Below are 19,549 nucleotides of genomic sequence, written 5' to 3' on the forward strand. Positions count from 1 at the left end.
GAGAGCTTTTCACTTTCACGCTGCTCTATAGTACAGGCTGCTGCAGACACAGAGGCAGCTGGCCCGATGGAGGAGAAGCTTTGCACAGTGAGGCTCAGAAAAAACTTAATCATTTGCCATTTGCTTTGAAGTGGTGGACTTAGAGCTCACACCAGCTTTATATGATAGATTCTCTGGCTTTTGTTTGCTATTTGGTGTTGGCAAAAAATGTTGATGGACATTTCCAAACTGTTTTTAGCGCAGTTAGCTTGTTTACCATATTATGTGAATGTTATTAAATATTAATATTGAACAGCTAAATCTGATTCGACTGCAATAAGTCTGAGTCAGGTACACTCCTTATTATCTCGCGAATTATTTGCTGTGGAGGTCGGATGACAGTTCATCATATGTTTTGAGGAAGAGGGTGAGAAGATGAAGGATTGCAACAGCCGTAGCTATAGCTCTATTAGCAGCTATTACTGGTAGCTCTGCAGAGAGAGAGGTGCAGCCAGGAGAGGAGTCAGAAGTGGATGTGTGGAGGGTTTCACAGAGGAACAGTTCCTCCAAAACTTTAAGATGTCCAGGGCTATATCCAATATCTCTGCTGATGCCTGGCAACAATGCTGTCACAGCATGTAGGCAAGCTGTCCCCATCAGGAAACGTCTGGAAGTAGGGCTCTATTGTCTGGCAATAGGGGGCTTACTAATGAAGCGGTAGGGCTATGGCAGCCCTCTGCACTTTCAACAGACAGCACCAATACTATATCCTCCTGAGACCTGAACTCATGTTTGGTATTTATTTCAATGTCTCCTACCTATCTGGGATCAGTAGCACCCAATAAGTATAAAGAACTAAGCATTGTCAAAGATACTTAAGTCCCAGTGTCCCAAACTGAACAATAATAAAGCCCTTATGTCTTCAAACGAGTACTTCCATATTAACAGTGTCTTAGTTTGTTATTGTTGCTAAAATTGGTCAAAGCTGTTGCCATATCAAACTACAAACATTAATAATCATGAATAAACAAGTTTCAACCATAAAATTTGATCAAGTTTTGGACCTTGTCCACTTATGTGTTGAGATTGGCTGCAGACTGACTTGGCAGAGATGACTGCCATCTTGTTTTTATATAAATTAGTGCATTGTGCTCTTAGTAGGGCATTAACAACTTTGATTTTTTTCAGGTCGACTTATCTGTCAATAAAGTCTAAGTCGAGTCGACAAGTCATTTAATGATGTCATCACATTGACACGGCGGAGGAAAGTGAAGTATCTCCACACATGTGATGTGTGTCTGTCACTCTCAGGCCCGAACATACTCAGGCGTACTATTAGCGGAGCGGACTCCGTGAGGAATGTCCGCAGTCATTCGGGCTTTCATAGTCGTGCGCACTTCCACATTGTAGTTTCCTGTAAAAATGTCCGTGAAAAATCCCCGCGATGTGAAAAATACAAGCCGAGCAGTCACTGGTGCGGGGAGCGGAGTCCGCGCGGTCGTAAAATCTGAGCTTTGTGCGCACAGGGCTTGCGGACCTCCGCGGAGTCCGTTCCGCGTACATTCCGCCCGAGTATGTTCGGGCCTTCAGGCGTTTTCTCAGGCCTATCACCTTCTACGTTCTCTGCAGCCATGACTCGTCTTGTTGTGGTCTTGTGTTAATTTCCTCTCTACGTGTCAAGTAACGTTACCACCCTTTTTATGAAGTGACTGTGACTATTGGTTAAGTCAAGGATAAAGTATCAGTGTAAACCAATCAGAGGCAGTGATTGCATTCCGTACACAAGCACACACAGAGAGAGAGGGGGAAAAAACACACGACTTGTCGACTCCTCCCGGGGGGTGTCGACTTGTGCCACTGACGTCGACACGTCGACAAATCGACTTTTCTGTTAATGCCCTAGCTCTTACTACCACTAGATGGCACAAAACAGTGTCAACGAACAAAGACAACAGGTCTAAGTCAAGTAGAATGAAATATAAGGTCAAGTAAACCCAAAATGTGATGTCCTCATATGAACATGCAGGATTTCTGGGAAGATAGGGTGAGTGATCTGCGCTTACACAGTTAAGTATGATGTGGAAAAAAACCATGGATGTATAAGAAAAGCATATGAATCCGGATATGGATCAGATCAAAGACCACATATGAAAGTGGCCCAGATCTGATTGGAAAAGATCGAATTTCTGTGTCCAGAGTGGACACAGAAATTCGATCTTTTCAGAGCTGTGTCTCATAAGAGCAAAAAAAAAAATCTGATTTGGGCCACATTTACTTTCTAATATGTAAATGATGCCCCACTATTAGAATAAAAAATCGGGTAAACAGAAGTTGTGTAGGGATGGTTATTAAATAAATTTAACTCAGGTTTGAGAATTTTCTCTCTCATTTAAAGACACCTATCAAATAGCACCATCTCTTCTGCAGTGAACCAAACATGCACGTCCATATTCAGAGTAAAAGGCAACTTGAAACAAAAGAGAGAATAGGAAATAAGGAAAATGACAGGAAGGATTAAGGCACAACAGAGAGGTGAGACAGCCTGTTTAGTGGACCTTCCCAGGCAGAGGCTTTTAAACACTGACTGAAACGGCCACATGAAGACAGCGAAGTGTGAGCAATGGTTTTAAAATCTCAAGCTGCCCTTGGTTGGCATTTAAACAACTCCTTCTACGTAAGCTGCATTTACCAATCACCTCTGTGTCTCTGTCGGTGCTCGCCTGCCTTATCTCAGGGGAATCTGAGAAGAGAACTACAGGCAGAAAATTGAGTGAGGCTTTGTCTTGCAACCCACGTCACTTTTTCCTGTGAAAATCGCTCTATCCCTCTCTGGCAGCTGTCACCTTTCCTTTAATCGCTTTCTTCTCCTCTGCGCACAGAACTCTATTAATATTATAATGCCATCAAGGTGGGGTGATCTGGTTATTGGTATGCATCCGATACTCAACCAGGGCTATTGTTTTTCAGAAGACCGTGACAAGGCGCAGCCAAGCTAGTAAACTCTATAACCTTATACTTCTCGAGTCTCCCACGGCCCTGTTTGTGCTTAGATGAAAAACACCCCAAGGACTTTTTACCCAAACCCCACCCTCACCTCTTCAATACTCCCGTCATTCCAGCTAAAGATATTAACATTGATCATCACAATACACCACACCCCTGTCTAAAGTCTAAAGTGGTTAAAAAAGCACATTGACAAGTACGGCAGCAGGTTATAATCCATCTCAAATAGGTGGGGCTTTTAGTGATAGGAAATATTCATACAGAGATTTCCTTTTAATAGAAGGGACTTAGTGTCACCTCTGCTGACAGGCACCGTGTCAACAGCGGCTCATTAAAGTGACTCACAGAAGAAGTCAAACTGGATGCAGCGGCATTTGCTGTTGAGCGGCACAGCGTTTTCATCTCGACGATTCTCTCTCTGCTCAGCCTGCACATTGTGCTGCAGTGATTCATATAAGGGGAGGAGGAGAGATCTGTCTGGGCGTCTCCTGCTCGCTCTGTATTTAGTGTTGTTTACATGGCTAGCGGTCACATTTGGATGGTGGAGGTAACAGCTCATGCAACACCTGCCATTGAGCACCTCGGGTCATGTTGACAGTTGTTAGCCCTGATTTGTGTGATGAAAGTGTCAGAGCAAGTGTGATCATTGTTACATAGCTATAAATGTCCAGCTTTGTATGTGTGTACAGAACATACGTGGCTACAGCTGAAGCTCCACCTCACACTGTGTGAATGTGTTTATCTATACATGCGTGTGTGTGTGAATGTGTGTCTACTATAGGTGACTATGGGCGCTTCTCAAAGTCAAGAGAGGATCCTTAAATAGCTGCAGTTTATGGATGCTACGTCACTGAATCCTGTCAAAGGACTGCTCGATCTCTAGGAGCCTTTCGAATTCAACCAAGGACGGACTCCTTCGTTATGGAATTTTCAAGTATGCATGTGTGTATCCTCAGCACTCTTAGAGCATCCAAAATCCTATGCACATGATGCACTGGTCCTGTCCCCCAATTTGGAAACAAGGTAGATTCGCTGGTAATCTTATAGTTATTTCTCCTTTGCAGTCTGCCAAAATCTCTGGCCCAACTTGTGGCAAGTAACTGACAATTAAGAAATGCCAGTTCTTGGCCATGCATGGCGTGGGTCAAGAGCAACATGATGGCATCTTCGACAGTGCAATATGCGTTTAAATGCAAGTATTTACAGTGCTGTCACTGTAAATTTGTTTGCACTGTAAATGTCTTTCATCAAAGCATGTTAAAGCAACAGTAACAACACATAATGTTTATAAAACGCCACGGTTAATTATTCGTAAAGATTCCTCAACACCATCACTCTCCAAAGATTATGCCGGGACGCAGAACCATATACAGTAGGTCAGCGCAACTCGCACGGAATGAAAACAAAGTTACAAAAGTCTCCGAGTGATGAAGTATGGATGAAGAAGACTTTTCCCCCCCAAAAAAACGGATAAAGTCAGCTGTGTAGTATCATTTTGGCTATCGCAAAATGACCAAGGGGTCATTGTTGATGACGGCTTTCCAGTTTGTAAAACATGCCGCAAAAAAGTCGCGGCCAAAGGATCAAACACGAGCAACATGATACAACACCTGCGGGACAACCACCTGGCTTTACATGCGCAAGTAAAGGTAAATGCACAATAACTGGGTTAAAATACGTCAATCTCAATTCATCTAACGTAACATTGAATTAAAAATTATATGTTAGCGTGTCATTTGCAATTAATGGCATAGTGGTATGATACGAGTTGGGCTTACAGTGCAACGTGACAAGCTAAGGCACGTCTCAAAAACTTTTTTGATGGATAGTTTTGCAGTTTGTGTGCACACAGCGTGAGGTTGTAATGGTTTTGGGTCCGTGTAGCTCTTTGAAATGAGACAACAGGCAGAAACTCACGTCCACACGAGTGTGGGATTTCACAAATGCTCGTCGTTTATTTTTACATCAACTTATAAACACTCCAACCTTACTAAGCCCAGTTGTACGGCTACTACATTTTCATGCATGAACAAAATAGTCGCCACACGTACTTAAAACCATCACTGTTGTGTTGAGAGATAAAAGAAAAAGCAGGAGCACATAAGTATACGTCCGACCAGCGTTGGGTGCGCTCAACAGACTCAAATCATAACAGGCGTTGCATGATGACGTTGCTGCTAGGCGACACAGTATACACCATGTTAAAGGCACATTTCATATATTCAACTGTTACAAGTTCAAATCCTTTTTTTTAGTCGTCAGACTGTTTCAGTGTCAGTGTGCAATGTGGAAGATATACGTAATGTCTTCCCAAGGTCCTCAGTCAGTGAACATTTAGCATTAGTATTACCTCCTTTTGCTTCCTCCCATCTGTGTTGAGTACATGTTGGACTTGTCCTTCCAGCACAATGTCTGTTTCATTTATTATTAACACTGCACGAGATGTGCTCTCAATTTATTTGTGTAATTGTAATTTAAAGAGAACAAAAAGAAACACACATCATAGAAAAAAGTTAGACTGCTGGACCAGAAAGAGTGATGTAGTGAAAGTAGAGTCCGCACACTACTTTTTGGTTACTTTTCTTTGTTGCTATATTATTTTTGTTATGTTGGCATAGAAATAAATTAAACTTAAAGATCTATAAGCAGTGTTCATGTGATTTTACACATTTATAGTGTGAAATTAATTAATGCATAATAATCGTGATAATCGTAAAACCGTGATTATTTCTCTGACAATAATCGTACCAAGAAAATCTATAATCGTGACATCCCTAATTAGCTCAAACTGTCACGATATCCAGACAGTTGTACATAAAAAAGGTAAACTGTGAAAAATAATTCTGTTACTAGAATCCACCACAGCTTAAGGAAAACAACCAATCAGAGTCGAGGAGTCTCAAATGAAGCTGTCAAACTGCGGGTGAACTGTGGTCAAACTGTCAAACTAGGCAGCTCTGACTGAATATGAATTAATATTCTGTCACTGCATTACCTATTTCTCACCTCAAATGTTTTAAGAAACATATTTTAGTGGACTGTTTAGCTGTAAAATGAGAACATGTGACCCGGGTAGTGAGCAGTACATCGTTTGGCTTGACTGTTTTCAAAATGGCACCCAAATCACAAACTTATTTTCCACTATGCTAAAATGTGTGTGTCTAAAAACTTTTGCGATGATAAATAAGTAATGCAGTAATAGAATCATGATTTATGTTTGATCAGTGCTGCCTAGTTTGACAGTCAAAACACAGTTCAAGAGCAGTGATTGACATGATTGACAGCTACGTCAGAGACTCCTCAGCTCTGATTGGTTGTTTTTATTTAGCCATGGAGTCTTGCAGATGCCATTGGATGGACTACAAAGAGGCAGAAGAACTGTCTGGATATGGTGACAGTTTGAGCAAATATGACTAAAAGATTTAATGCAAGTACAAATTGCTATTTATAATTAGCTAGATACCTTGCGGGGTAGGCTAAAGCCTAATTCGCATTACACTATTTTCACCACAATTTTGATATCACAGAGGATCTGGAGAGCCACCTTGAGTCGGAGGTTAGTCAGCAGATAATCTGCCATGATGAGTCCTCATGTGTGAACAAGCGTACGAGCAAGTCGCCCCCTCGTCTGCAACTGGAACTGGATATCTGGCATGCTAGAAAACTGGAGAAGTCTGACACGACTGACAAAGAGCATCAGCCAGTGAGAGGCGAGATACGTCCCACGTCAGCACACAGGAGGATGGAAGAAATGTGAGGAGGACAAGCCGCAGAGTTGCCAGATCCGCTCATTTGTTTTTTTGTAAAGTCACTTACAAATATTGGTAGTCGCGGGCTGCGTTTTTTTTTTGGGCTTGTTTCTAAAGTGGAGTTGCTTATTTGGGCTTGCTCTCTAAACGTCGCCTTTCTCTAAATACTATATATAATCGTCACTTCTTTAGGGCTTGTTTCCATAGCCCCGGTTGCTTGTTTCTCTCCCGAAATCTGGCAACACTGACAAGTCGGCAAGCAACAACAACAATGGCGGCGACCACAGGATCACGGGGAGAGTGTTGTGTTTGGACCCAGGCCCTGGAGGCAGATCTGATTCAACACTGGGAAGAATATTCATGCCTTTACGATGTGTCGTCTCCAAGTTAAAAAAAATGTAGTTTGGTGATATCACCGCGTTATCTGGGGCTCTGTCGGCGAGGGCTCGATGGAGAAATCTTGTGGTGTGCATACACAGGTCGTAACACAGTTGGCGAGACTCCCGATGACAGAAACACTCAACGTCGGGTATGAACACTCAAAAGATAATGATAGTCTCCGCGACGCATTTTGCGGGGTGAAATGTGAAGTAGCCTTAACTGAAGCTGTCATGGCACAGGCTGAGTTTGTTAGCTGGCTTGATGTTTTACCATGTGCTTTCTGAATTCTAGGAAGGAGCCTTGCCTCTGTACGACCCAACTTGGAAGGACTCCTGGTTCCTTGTTCCTTGACTTGAGAAGCACCCTGTATTTATCTCCAGACACATCTACATCACTTGATCCCTCACTAAGATAGATAATTCCTAAACTTTCGGTCTGATTATTGACTGCATTAAGGCTATGACTTTTTGTCCAAGATTCGAGCTGTCAGAAAGCATGTGAGCGGTCAGCTAAATGACACAAACTTGACAAAAAGAAGCAGCTGGCTTGAAAAGGAACATTTCTAAACAGCTCTGCACTCCCTAACCAAGTTATGAAACTAATATGTTTGCCTAATGAAGGAGTCAGGATCGATTGTGTCCAGCTGTGACCCAGCCAGTTGTTACATGGGCCTCAAAATCTGCCATATGTGGTCGATTCATCCCAGATTACTATCGAGAGGAAGTCTGTGTTTGCAGCTCTAACAAGGAAAGGATGGAAGGCTGGGGTGAAGCCATGAAGGGATGCAAGTAGAGGTGGATCACAAGTCAAATGGCTTTGTTTCTCTGCTTCCTTTCACTTCACTAAGCTGATATGATGAAGCCAAACCTCTTGAGAGTATGATCTCTTTTATTCTTCTCCAGCGAAATGATTAAAGGTCTAATTTCATCCAGTCTTGCTTTGTTGTTACCACTTACTTTTTTAAGGTTTTCTAAAACAAGTGTGCTTCACACATCACAGCAGCACAAACAGAGGCATCAAGCTGCTCTGTCGCCCCAGGAATTTAGTGGGAAATACTGCCACCTGATGGCGTCAGCTGACAATTACGACGTGCTCTGAGATTTCATGGTCGGGGTGATGAATGAAACCATTAGACCCAGGTGCTTCCAATTTACAAACAGAAAGCCAAGCCAATCCAGGTTCAGAAGTTTATAGCTTTGTAGCTAATGGTCTGCATGAGCAACCGAGAGCCGACTCTATTGAATCTTTGCTTTCAAAGAGACTGGATGAGAAGAAGAGGATTCCCACAGTCCCCTCTTGGTTTTCGCTGGAGGATGCTGCCAATCTTACTGAATATAAAACATGTGAGGAGCTGGTCAGTAATAAGTAAGCAAATAACTTTATTTATTCAGTGCCTTTCTAGAGCAATCGTGGGAAACTGTTTCACAAGTGAATAAAACAAAAGGAATAATAAATACGTCAAACACTAATCAGAATTATACATACAGAAACAGACACTAGCCAGTCACTAATTCAAGTTTTGTTTTTTTGTTTTATCTTAATGTGAACTATATTATGCATGCAGCCACTGGTTTTCTATGCAGTGTAGTATGAAACTGAACTTGCAGCGAGTTGACGTGCCTGAGATGAATAATTAATCACAGTGAAAACCAATTATTCATTTATGTATTATCATCTTTATGTTATGTTTTGCACATATGTCATTGTCATGTGGTAACACCATTGCCAGAAGGGACTGTTTTGAAATTTCTGCCTGTTTTCGTTTAAGGATAAGTAGATTTAGATGTTTGTTAATGAAAAAAAAAGATCTAATTCACATCCTTTTCACAACATCCATGTGTGCTAAACACTCAGTTGTCCTCTGGGACTAATTACTGAAAACAGAGCTCATGAATGTGGCGCAATTCTGAAGCTGGCTCTCAAAACTCTGATGACAACGTATCAGTTAACTAATAACTACCACCTCATATATACAGTAGACTTTACAGATATGAGTGCAATATATTGGTGTTTTTAGAACTGACCTGTTACACAGTAGGGTGTCTCTCCTGTCCAGGTCCCATCGTCCAGGCAAGTGCGCTCCGTTGAACCGTACAGTGTATAGCCTGTACTGCAGGTGAAGCTCAGAGTGTTCCCTTCTAGGTAATGTGTCCCACTCTTTTTCCCATTCCTGGGTGTCTGAAGCCAGCCACAAGACACCACTAAGGAACAAAAACAAAAATCAACATTAAAACTTAAGGCTTTCTTGACTTAATCTTTTTGATAGATAAGCAGATGCACGGACAAAGATAACTTTCAAAACTAATGCTTTCACTTCATTAAGCTTTCTTATGTCATGATATTGCGGTTGAGTATGGCTAAATTGCAAACCAGATAAACACAGGCTCCTACAGGTCCTGTATGTCTCATATTCATGCATGCTGTTATGAGTGTGACAGCTGGGACAAACATGCTTTGTGTAAGTTTTGCCTCATCACTTTGTCATAAGACAGACCCTGAGATATCATCTCTTGGACTCTACTTGTGATCTGGAGCCTAAATTGAATCAACTTTGAACTCACCAGTTATTTTATCCGTATTAAATTGGTTTTAACTTGGTTTGATGTTATCATACAGTGAAGTCAAGAGGGGTCCTCGCTGTCTAAGCTAAGGGTCCACATGGAGGAAGAACTAGTTCTATAATAATTGACTACCTTAGATCTTTCACCATCCTATTCATGGTTTTAGTTTAACAGGTCAGCCTGGAGCCCTGGGAACCAGGTCCAGCAGCCTAAGGGGACAGTGCTGATGTAGTCTAGGGCTGCAACTAACTTTTATTTTCATTGTTGATTAATCTGTCAATATTTTTTCCTTGATTAATGGATTGTAGGGCTGGGCGGTAAGGAGAAAATCAAATATCACCATATTCTTGACCCGATACCTCAATATCCACACTGCAACCTGGTGCTTTCGCAAAACATTTACACTGATTTTTTATAAATATTCATCAGTAATGTGGATATAATGACTGAGTGAGTAAAGGGAAAACAGTCTGGTAAGTTCAGAAAACAACATCACTTTACTGTAATGCAGTGTTTAAAACCAGGATAAGACAACACTTACAATGTTCAAAATCTAAGACAATATGAGGGCTGCATCATCAGTGTTGCCAGGTGTACGATAATTATCATATTTGTACGATAATTTGGCCCTCTGTACGATCAATAATCCCAAAAAAGGCCAAAGGTACAATAATTTGACCATTTCATGAATGTGTGGTTGTAATCAGTATGCCAGAGTTTTTTTTGTGTGCCCATGTGACATGTTTCCAGCCAATTGCACTTTGCTTAGCGTGAGATACGGTTTACGTTTGTCTCTGAACAATGAGCACTATTGGCTGAATGGTCAGCTGTACCCGCCCCACAAGGCGCTAGGATCCGTCAAGAAGTCGAGCGAGAATGAGATTCAAAACAGAAGAAGAAGAAGAAGAGAAAAAACATAAGCAAGGAAAATGGGAAAAAAAGTAAACCAAAAAGTAAACACTAGAGTGACTATATTTGCCGATAATTGTGAGTCTCTGGTACGATAATCCTACATTTCCCACCTGGCAACGCTGTGCATCATATGCAAAAAAAAATCATATTGCTATAAATTTGACAAATATTGCAACTGTGATATGCAAAAAAAAAAAAAATAAAAAAAAATAAGGATGATGATGTGATTATTGCTGGGTTCTGTACCAAACAAGTTCCCTTGCGCCTGGAATATAATTTGCAGTCCGGGGCATCTCCATAGTTCTTCATTTACAACGGTGTGTTGTGACACATTTTATCTATAAATGTCTTTAAATAACACCTTTATCAAGAATTTGCAGCTCCTGCGATTTGGATACTGCACTTGGATATATTAGAATTTAGATAATATTTTGATTAATTGTGCAGCCAGAGAAAATATCGAGTCTTACATCACTATTTCAATATAATATTGTTGTACAGGGGTGTCACAGGCCCCAATGAGAGAGAGAGGGGGGGCCCTTGAAAAGCCTGGAACAAAGTGTGGTTTTGTTTGCAGTTTTTTATTTCTAAATAATTACTGCCACAACTACATTACAGTTGGCTGAATAAATCGGTTTAAAGGCCTCTTTCACGCCTTAAAAGTGTAATGGTTAAGTCCATCCCTGCAGTGGGAATTGTCTCTACATGCAGCTGGACCTGAGTGAGTGACTGCTTATGCTGCTGGAGCACCAACGTACAGTGTCATGTTTTTCCCTCTGAAAGGGAAACCGGGGTTCCATGTGTAGTTTTTATGGTTCACATCTAGTATACATTAATATACTTTTTGGCTTTTATTTGTAGTAATCTTATTTTGTGTTTTATATTGTTTGTTTTAGAAGCTGTGCATTTTTATTCTGTATTTTTGTTCTATGTTATATATCTGTAATTTATATTGCTGTCTGTCTCGGCCAGGACACTCTTGAAAAAGGGATTTTTAATCACAAGTTTTTCCTGGTTAAATAAGGGTTAAATAAAAATAAAAATGAATAAATAGAAGAGAGGAAGGGCGGTGGATCCAAAGAGACTGCTTATGCATAGGGCCCAGAATTTGGTGTTAAGCCTGTGAGTCATGCCAATTAAGCCCTACAGCCCTGATGTGGTCCACCCACAACAATAGATCACAATCCAGTTCTTAGGTGTGGAGATCTATGGCATGACCCTAACCCTGACCCCTGGCTGATGTGGTCCACTGCAACCCACAACACTCAAGGTTCCCTATCACAGTTTTTGGTGGTGGAGATTTTGTGAAACCACTTCTACTACAGCCTTTACTATTTCAGTGGTGCAGTGGCTTTCTTTCGTCTGCGCTTCTCTCAGAGACTTCTCTCTGTTCTGCCTGCGTCTTTTCCAACTTTAAAGTCGGCTGTTTTGACCACAGAGATGAGAGTGACAGCTAGTTAGCTTGACCGCAGTATTTTTCCCTGATCCCCCTTAAGTCAGCCAAACTGGATCAAACTGGATCAAATCCTCATACTTCTCAGGAGGTCGAGAGGCAGCGTCTTATGTTTCAGGATCAAGCTAGTAGTCACTCACATCTACCTGGTCAAATCACCTGTAAATGCACTGACGCGGCCCAGGATACACATATGACGACGACCGCTTTTCAAAATCAGGTGTTAACACAGTGTAAGTACATATATGGAATCAAAATTATTTGGATTATAGTCACAGGAAGTATAAAATATGTTACCTGTGTCCCTTATAAATCAAGAAACGCCACTAAATTTTGAGGGAAATCACTTTATTCTTTGTTTTGCTGAAAAACAAATCCTGAAAATAAACGTGGAAGAGGCATTTCCAGTGATGCTATGAAATGCACTGAGCTGTCAGCATTCACACTGCATTTTCGAGTTTCTTCAAATATAAAACAAGCAACAACAAACATGTATGTTACAGCTGCACTTTGGCATTAACACAAACAAAACAGTGACAAATTTATCCCCATGTTTTTGCCTGTGATTCTAAAAGGTGCATCTTGTTTCACATACCTGGCTCCAGGGCTTTCATTTGGGCCTGATGACTTTGGTAGGCCCTGAGTGTGGCGTTTCCCATCGTGAGGCTCCGAGTGGTCAGGGTATCATATTTACAGAACACTGCTCCTTCCCCAAAGCACATCGTCAACATGTCTCCCACCAGAGGGTCGTCAGGTGTCTCAGGTAGCGAAAAGGCAGGAACAAAAGCAGGATCGTGGCTTGGTGGGAAATAGTAGGTCTCCAAAAGGTACTTTGAATCGTATGTGAAAAGGGAAGACTTCTTTGAAATGTTCCCTGTGGACAAAAATAGAACACAACACCAGTTAAGATGTGCAGCCATGTTGGATTGCTGGTAGAAAAACAAATTGCAGCGTTTCAGACTGACAATAAATCAAGTGAGATAAATGTCAGTGGTGGTAGCTGTGATGTGATGAAGTATTCATAATCACATGCCAAACACCCTCAATTGCATTACAGCTTTTACATCACAAACACACATGCAGTATCTGAAAAGTTCTACGCGATGTCATACAAGCAGAGCACATGTAGGAAAACATTAAAAACATGTATAATGGGTAAACAGAGAGACTGACGAAAAACTCTTTGGGTTTACAACCGATCAGACATGGCTGACCACATTTGTGAGAATTACTGCCAGAGCAGCACATGTTTGACCGATACGAGCACTTGGCTCAAACTACCTACTTTCTAAAACATGGTATTAAAAATACGAGAATATGAGGCACACTATAATTTGGAGATAAGAACACAACTCTGAAGGATCAGCGCGGGACACACACAGCATGCTGTCATGGTTTGCTTTTGGCACGGACTTTGACGCATACAAAAATATCAGCAACAATAAAACTATTAGTTCCCACAAGCTTGAGCTGCATTTCCACTGCAGCAAATGACTTCAGTCAAAAGGTCAAGAGCATGAAAAGTCAGCTCCTCACCCGTTTTGAGGGATATGTGCTGTAATTAAAGCTGAGAGACATTATTATCATGTATGTATGTATGCGGTCTGGCCCCAGCGGCGTTCCAGAGATGTGGTTTCACTTGCACTGTATGGTCGCAGAGCCTGATATCTCTCTGTAATTTATTAAAGCTGCACTAATCTTAAACATGTGCTTTGCTTTCTTCCAGTGCACTCTTAAAACATGTCACAGTTTTAGCCAAACGTGGCTCAAGTATGGCAGTCGTGTATAAGAAACAATGATGTGTAATTGTGAGAAAATCATAGAATCCCTAATCAGCTCTGGTCTCTCTATAGATGCAACGTTGTTCTCTCCACAGAATGAAAAATAAAAAATAAGACATTTATGCTGCTTTAGAAAGTTCGACAGCATCTCACACTCACAGCTAGCTCCAAAGGTGAAGATTTCCTCCGGCGTGGCGTCGCCTGGGGAGATGACCTCTCCTAGCTTGGTCTGCAGGTCGTCTGATGGGTCAGAGTTCATCAGACCGAGGAGACCCTGAGTGTGGTTGGTAAACTCTGTTGGAAGCAGCACTGTCGCCGCCATGGCTCCCTCATGCACACGAACCTCCACGCCAACGCCAGAGAGGAAGATTACAGTGACATTCTGAGGGCTCGGGGCGAACACGAATAATCCTGGAAACGAGACATTGTGTATCATCACTGATTTTATTAAAGATGGTATAAAATCTTTCAAACATGCATGTGGGAAATACACTACAATATACAAACCTTACAGCTTTTACAAAACACAATGGCAGACAACTAAAATAGGGCACTCTGTAAATGTCTGCGCAGTCAAGGCTACATTAGGGCCTAATGATGAGGCAACATTTATCTGTACAAAATCATCTAGGTTACTGAAACTCTTCATAGCTGCCTCCAACTGGTCCAAAATACTGCAGCCAGGGTCCTTACAAGAACATTTCTCCTATTCTTGCCTCATCACACTGGTTACCTGTGGCGATTAGAATTAGTTTCAAAATTTTATTGCTTGTGTTCAAATCTTCGAGTGGCCATTAATGACCTTCTTACCCCTCACACCTCTGCTCGCACTCTCAGATCCACAGACCAGCTATTGTTATCAGTCCCTCAGGCGAGGCTTAAGACAGAGGGTAATTGGGCATTTGCCGTAAGGGCTCCATAACTGTGGAACAACCTCCCACTGGGGATCCGACAAGCCACCTCATTATTTTTCTTTTGTGAGTGTGTGTTTGATTGATTGTTTATTTTATGCTTTCATTAATTTGCTTATCCTCTCATTTTTATTTGTTGTCTTTTGTTCCTGTTTTTAGCCACACTGAACTACTCAAATCTTGTAATTGCACTTTATGTTTTGTTTTTATGTCTGTAAAATTATACAAACTAAGGCTGTGAAGGAAAACAAAGCATCCTGTTTGTTGTGCCTAGTTTGGTCACTAGTGAAAAACCTCATCACAAGAAGTGGCGAATAAAAACTTGAGAATATTACAAAGTAGAGCCGGGTTGATTTCCAGTATTGTCGTGCAGTCCAATGTAATGTATGAGCTTAAACCGGTTTGATTTTGTGCAAACAAGCTTAACCTAATTTGCCATTATGACAGGTTCTGGGAAATTAAAAGTAGTCTAAATCAGCAACTTGCCCTGACAGTGTCACAGGGCTATATCCAACATGTGTTGCATTAGGAAGAAGCAACAATGAGCAACAGGCCATGAGCCAAGCAAAGCAATGCGAAGGATATCAAATTGTAGTCAAGATCGGAGGGAAGTCGAGCGGCACATGTTTTGTTTGTTTTTGTGTTTTTATGAGGTGAGGAGAGGAGACATGGCAGAGTTAGTCTCTGAAGAAAATTAATACTGTGCCAACATTTGAAGCCATTGAAAGAGGTGTCCTAACTGGCCACACGTGATGCAGTGTGCCAGTGCTGGCTGAACTTTTGCCGAACGCCCTGTTTCTATTTATTCCCGCCGCTCATTTTGAAAGCGCTGCAATGTACGAGAAATGGAGTAGTAAGTAGTTCCAACCTGGTTTGTTTACATGACGTAACAGATGTGCATATTTAGGCCCAACCCTACTACAAAGTAGAAGCTTTTCTTACCTGACCAACTGATGGGAGCAACAATTTTGAAACTGGACCAGTGAGGAACAAGAGTGCTGCATCTGACAGCTGCAAAGTTCTTCTTTTTTGCCAATGACAGGCTCATATTGTTTTTGTAAGTGTCAGACATCCATTTCGGGGGACCTTTTCATAATGTTATCAGACACTTGTAATAACATTTTGAGCCTGACAGTGAAAAAACAAACACCTTTAGTAGACTCCATTTGTCACTTGGACACTTGTGAGTGTTTGAATCATCTCACCGTGTAGGTCCATCCATCTTTGCTCAGTCAAAGGTAGCACCTTCTGATTCCTCAGCACCTGGAGATGGCCTTCTGCTAGACGCACCTCGATGACATCAGAGGTCTTCTCCTTCATAGCCACAGATGACAGCCATGTGGCTCTGGCCAAGGTACCTTAGTTGTCAATACAAATATCACATTTTTACAAACATGTAGTTATGTTATTATGTAGCATGTATTTTTAACTTAAAAATGGTTTTATCTGCTAAAGTCTCTGCATTATTTAATAATCCAGATGTTTGATTTTACTGATCTATTGAGGAGAATATCACTCTGGCCATCTACAGCCACATGGCCCATGGCTGTTGTGTAACAGCTTGGAGGAAATTCTGAACAATGACGCGAACATCTGTTCCTTCTTACCACATCCGAACAGAGAGATACTGAGCGAAAACAAAAGGGAACTAAGGAAATAAGCTTTTATTTTACAGCGCCAACATGTTTCTCTCACATGAGGACCTGACATCACTTTCTCTGAGCTCTGTTGAAGATAAGAGGGAGCCTTAAACGCTCCTTAAGATAGAGAGCGCAAGCAAAAAACAACAAACAAAATTCAGCAAGAAATACCGAGGTCATTATGTCTGAGCAAACTCTAGAGGCGGGCAATCAATCTTGTGGCTGATAAAACAGCTCTCTCTAAAGTCCTGGCACAAGTTTCATCTGAACAAAGCTGCTACAGTAGTAACATGGGGATGAAAGAGGGGAAACAGTCGGAGCTTTCACTTCAAATGTGGACTCACCGTTCTCAAGTTTCACCTGTTCTGTTCTGGCCTGAACACTCAGCTCTCTGTCTGGAGAAGACACGAGGTAGTACTCTCCTTTGCCGTTGAAAGTGTAGCTTAGGCCGTCGAACGTTATGAAATGTGGATCCCCAAGGACGACACCTGTGAGGCGACAAGAAACAAATCACTGATGCGTTTACATCAAACACACATTTTGGCTCCAACGTATTTATTTCGAGTAGTACACCCCCGAACTCTCATTCTCATATCAGTATGTGGCATACTGTTGCGTTTATAGTCTCTGCAGAGTATGATCTAATAAATCTCCACATCTTAACTCTCAGCCGCAGTCTGTAATTCATTTACTCCTCCTGCAAACTGATCTGGTATTACCTGCTACTCTAACGTCCATTTGCAGAGTGGAATATGTGTGTGTGTAGCCACGCAGATTAACGATTGCTTGCAGTTTGTGAAGTACTTTTTGCAGTCTCACTTTTACCCCAAATTCAGCCAACAAAACCAGGACCAGGACTCTATATTCACTTTTAAACAAGTTTAGTGATACAAGGTCTTATTCTATCCAAAATCATTATGACATACAAACAAATTTGAGTCACAAAGTCAATTTGACTTTAAACGTTCACCACCAGATCAAAAATACATATTTCTCCTCTTACCTGTAGTGCTTTTTATCAATGTAGATTGTGTTGGTGTGAGTTGCTGAGTGTTGGAGAAATCAGCCTTCTCTTTAATATAATGGAACTAGATGGCCCTGGGCTTGTGGTGCTCAAAGCGCACAAAAACACATTTGAAAACTATGTGTTTTCCCGAAAACATGACCTAGTTACTCAAAATAATCCACAGGCTTTGTTGTGAGCAGAATCATGCAAGAACTATTTTCTTTCTGGCGAACTACACCCGCCAACCATATCACCCCTCAGCTGCAGCCAGGGATGTAAACATTAAAGGCGTCCTCCTTGGCTGAGCTGTAACGTTTGCTAGCTCAGTGGTGCTAGGTGAGCTAACAGTTAATGCATGCCTCCTTCTGTAGAGTGATAGGCAGAGGTGGGGGATTTGAGTCGCATTACTTGACTTGAGTCCAACTTAAGTCACAAATTTGAGGACTTGCTTGACTAACACTGATGAAAGACTCGACTTGACTTTGACTCGGTATTCATGACTTAAGACTTGACTTTGACTTGAGACAGATGACTTAAAGTTACAATGTGTAATTTACGTGGTTGTTTATTAGCAAATATCAACTATTGCTTTCATAAATATATATTTACTAAAGTGTAATGCAATTCACATACAAATGGAAGCTTTCTCATAGGCTTAGAATGATTTCTCTATATATACAAAGGCAGGGCACGGTCTGCTAGAGGCTGCCTTCTTGCGTCGCCATATTTGAATACAGTGGCCGGTATACGCGCTTCGCCTTTCGCGTTTACCTAGAACTTGCCGTCACTGGAGACGGTTAAGGTGAAGATCAATCCGGGGCGCTTCTGCATGAACCTGCTTTGTACTTTTATGATTCTGTCACACTTTAAATGTAGGACCACACCTATGTTTTGCCACGTCAGAGGGAAACCACGCCACCAAGTAAAAGAAAAAGATCAGATAAGCGAGGACGGGACAAAACGTGATTGAATATTGGCGTTGCTTATTCCAGGTGGAAAGAACTCATGAAGGAGAAGGATTTCACAAGGGATGCAGAGGTTGCCTGCTTTCTGCTAGACAGGTAATTCAACCTGATATTTTAAAATCATTTTGGCTTCATGTTTGCAACTACTTTTACCTCTCGTCTAAGTTTGAGTGACGGCTACATTTACGTGCTAACGATATCCTAGCCTTGGCTAACGTTATCCCAGAGCTGCAGCTAAATGGTTAGCCTAGCCTACAGCCTAATCTGTTGATTCCTCTCACGCTGCTGCGAAGGCTGCCACCCTCTCCTCCTCCTCTTCCCTCTGGGTAGCCAAGACACATCTCTTCGCCTGGCCGTTCCTGCACCGCCTCTACCCCCTCGCCCCCTTCCTCTCCCTGGTCTTCCTCCTCTCCCTCTCCCTCATCTCCCTGTGTCCTGTGGAAGAACACTCTGGAGACACATATATTATTATCGTACCAACCTATATTTGCCGCACTGTGCCGCGACTATCACATAAAACGTGTTATTTTAGCATTACTGTGCTAATGCTCGTGTTACCAAAACAATTAGAAATAAAACACTCCTAACATATATCTCACAGATAACCTATATCTCACTGGTAAGCTATAACATATCATAACATGGTTTAGATTCCTAAATAAATATTCACCTCGTCGCTAGATACTCCTGAAAAACTCGAAAAACTCCACTGCGCAAGGCTTTTTGTCCTACGAGGCCACTGTCACTTACCCAACGGGAGGGGCGAGTGAGTGAGCGCGAGTGAGCGCTGCAATCTAGAATTTGACTGCTGATGTCACTGTTACTCACCATTTTTACACACTGAGGCTTTAAAAGGACTTATTTTAATCTAGTATTCATATTTCTCTAGATGTTACGTTATGTTATAAGTTACGTTTTCAAAATATGGTGACGCATATATCGCAGCGGCAGAGGACCCGCCCGCTAATATTCATGCCCACACGACCACAGCTTTGTCCTCCTGCCTGCAGCTCTCCTCAGAGGATGACAGAATGTACAGCAGCATCATGAGCTTCACTGTGTGGTTTTATTCAGTTCTATCTGCATGATACATGTGGGTTAGGTTTTTAATAACTCATTCTGTATTGGACGTGCTTTGCAACCAGCGACACACTGTCAGCTCCGGGCCGTTATGTACACACAGTCACTGCTAGTGCTGCTAGCTTTCT

General features: G+C 41.8%; 2 protein-coding genes across 2 annotated transcripts in view; one reads left to right on the forward strand and one right to left on the reverse strand.

The window, feature by feature from the left end:
- The window catches only part of znrf3 (zinc and ring finger 3), a 246,047-nt gene extending 245,102 nt beyond the window's left edge, over positions 1-945 (forward strand). The window contains exon 9 of the transcript XR_007449501.1: positions 936-945. The gene's annotated coding sequence lies outside the window, so the exon portion shown is untranslated. The remainder of the gene's footprint in view (positions 1-935) is intronic.
- Positions 1-19,549, reverse strand: part of susd2 (sushi domain containing 2) — a 43,433-nt gene that overhangs the window by 15,090 nt on the left and 8,794 nt on the right. The window contains exons 8-12 of the mRNA XM_049578493.1: positions 16,715-16,858; positions 15,936-16,088; positions 13,979-14,230; positions 12,634-12,912; positions 9,137-9,313 (exon numbers count right to left, since the gene is read on the reverse strand). Coding sequence (XP_049434450.1) covers positions 9,137-9,313; positions 12,634-12,912; positions 13,979-14,230; positions 15,936-16,088; positions 16,715-16,858 — 1,005 coding nt within the window. The remainder of the gene's footprint in view (positions 1-9,136; positions 9,314-12,633; positions 12,913-13,978; positions 14,231-15,935; positions 16,089-16,714; positions 16,859-19,549) is intronic.

This window comes from Epinephelus fuscoguttatus, linkage group LG6, assembly GCF_011397635.1.
Source record: "Epinephelus fuscoguttatus linkage group LG6, E.fuscoguttatus.final_Chr_v1".
Taxonomy (NCBI): Eukaryota; Metazoa; Chordata; class Actinopteri; order Perciformes; family Serranidae; genus Epinephelus; species Epinephelus fuscoguttatus.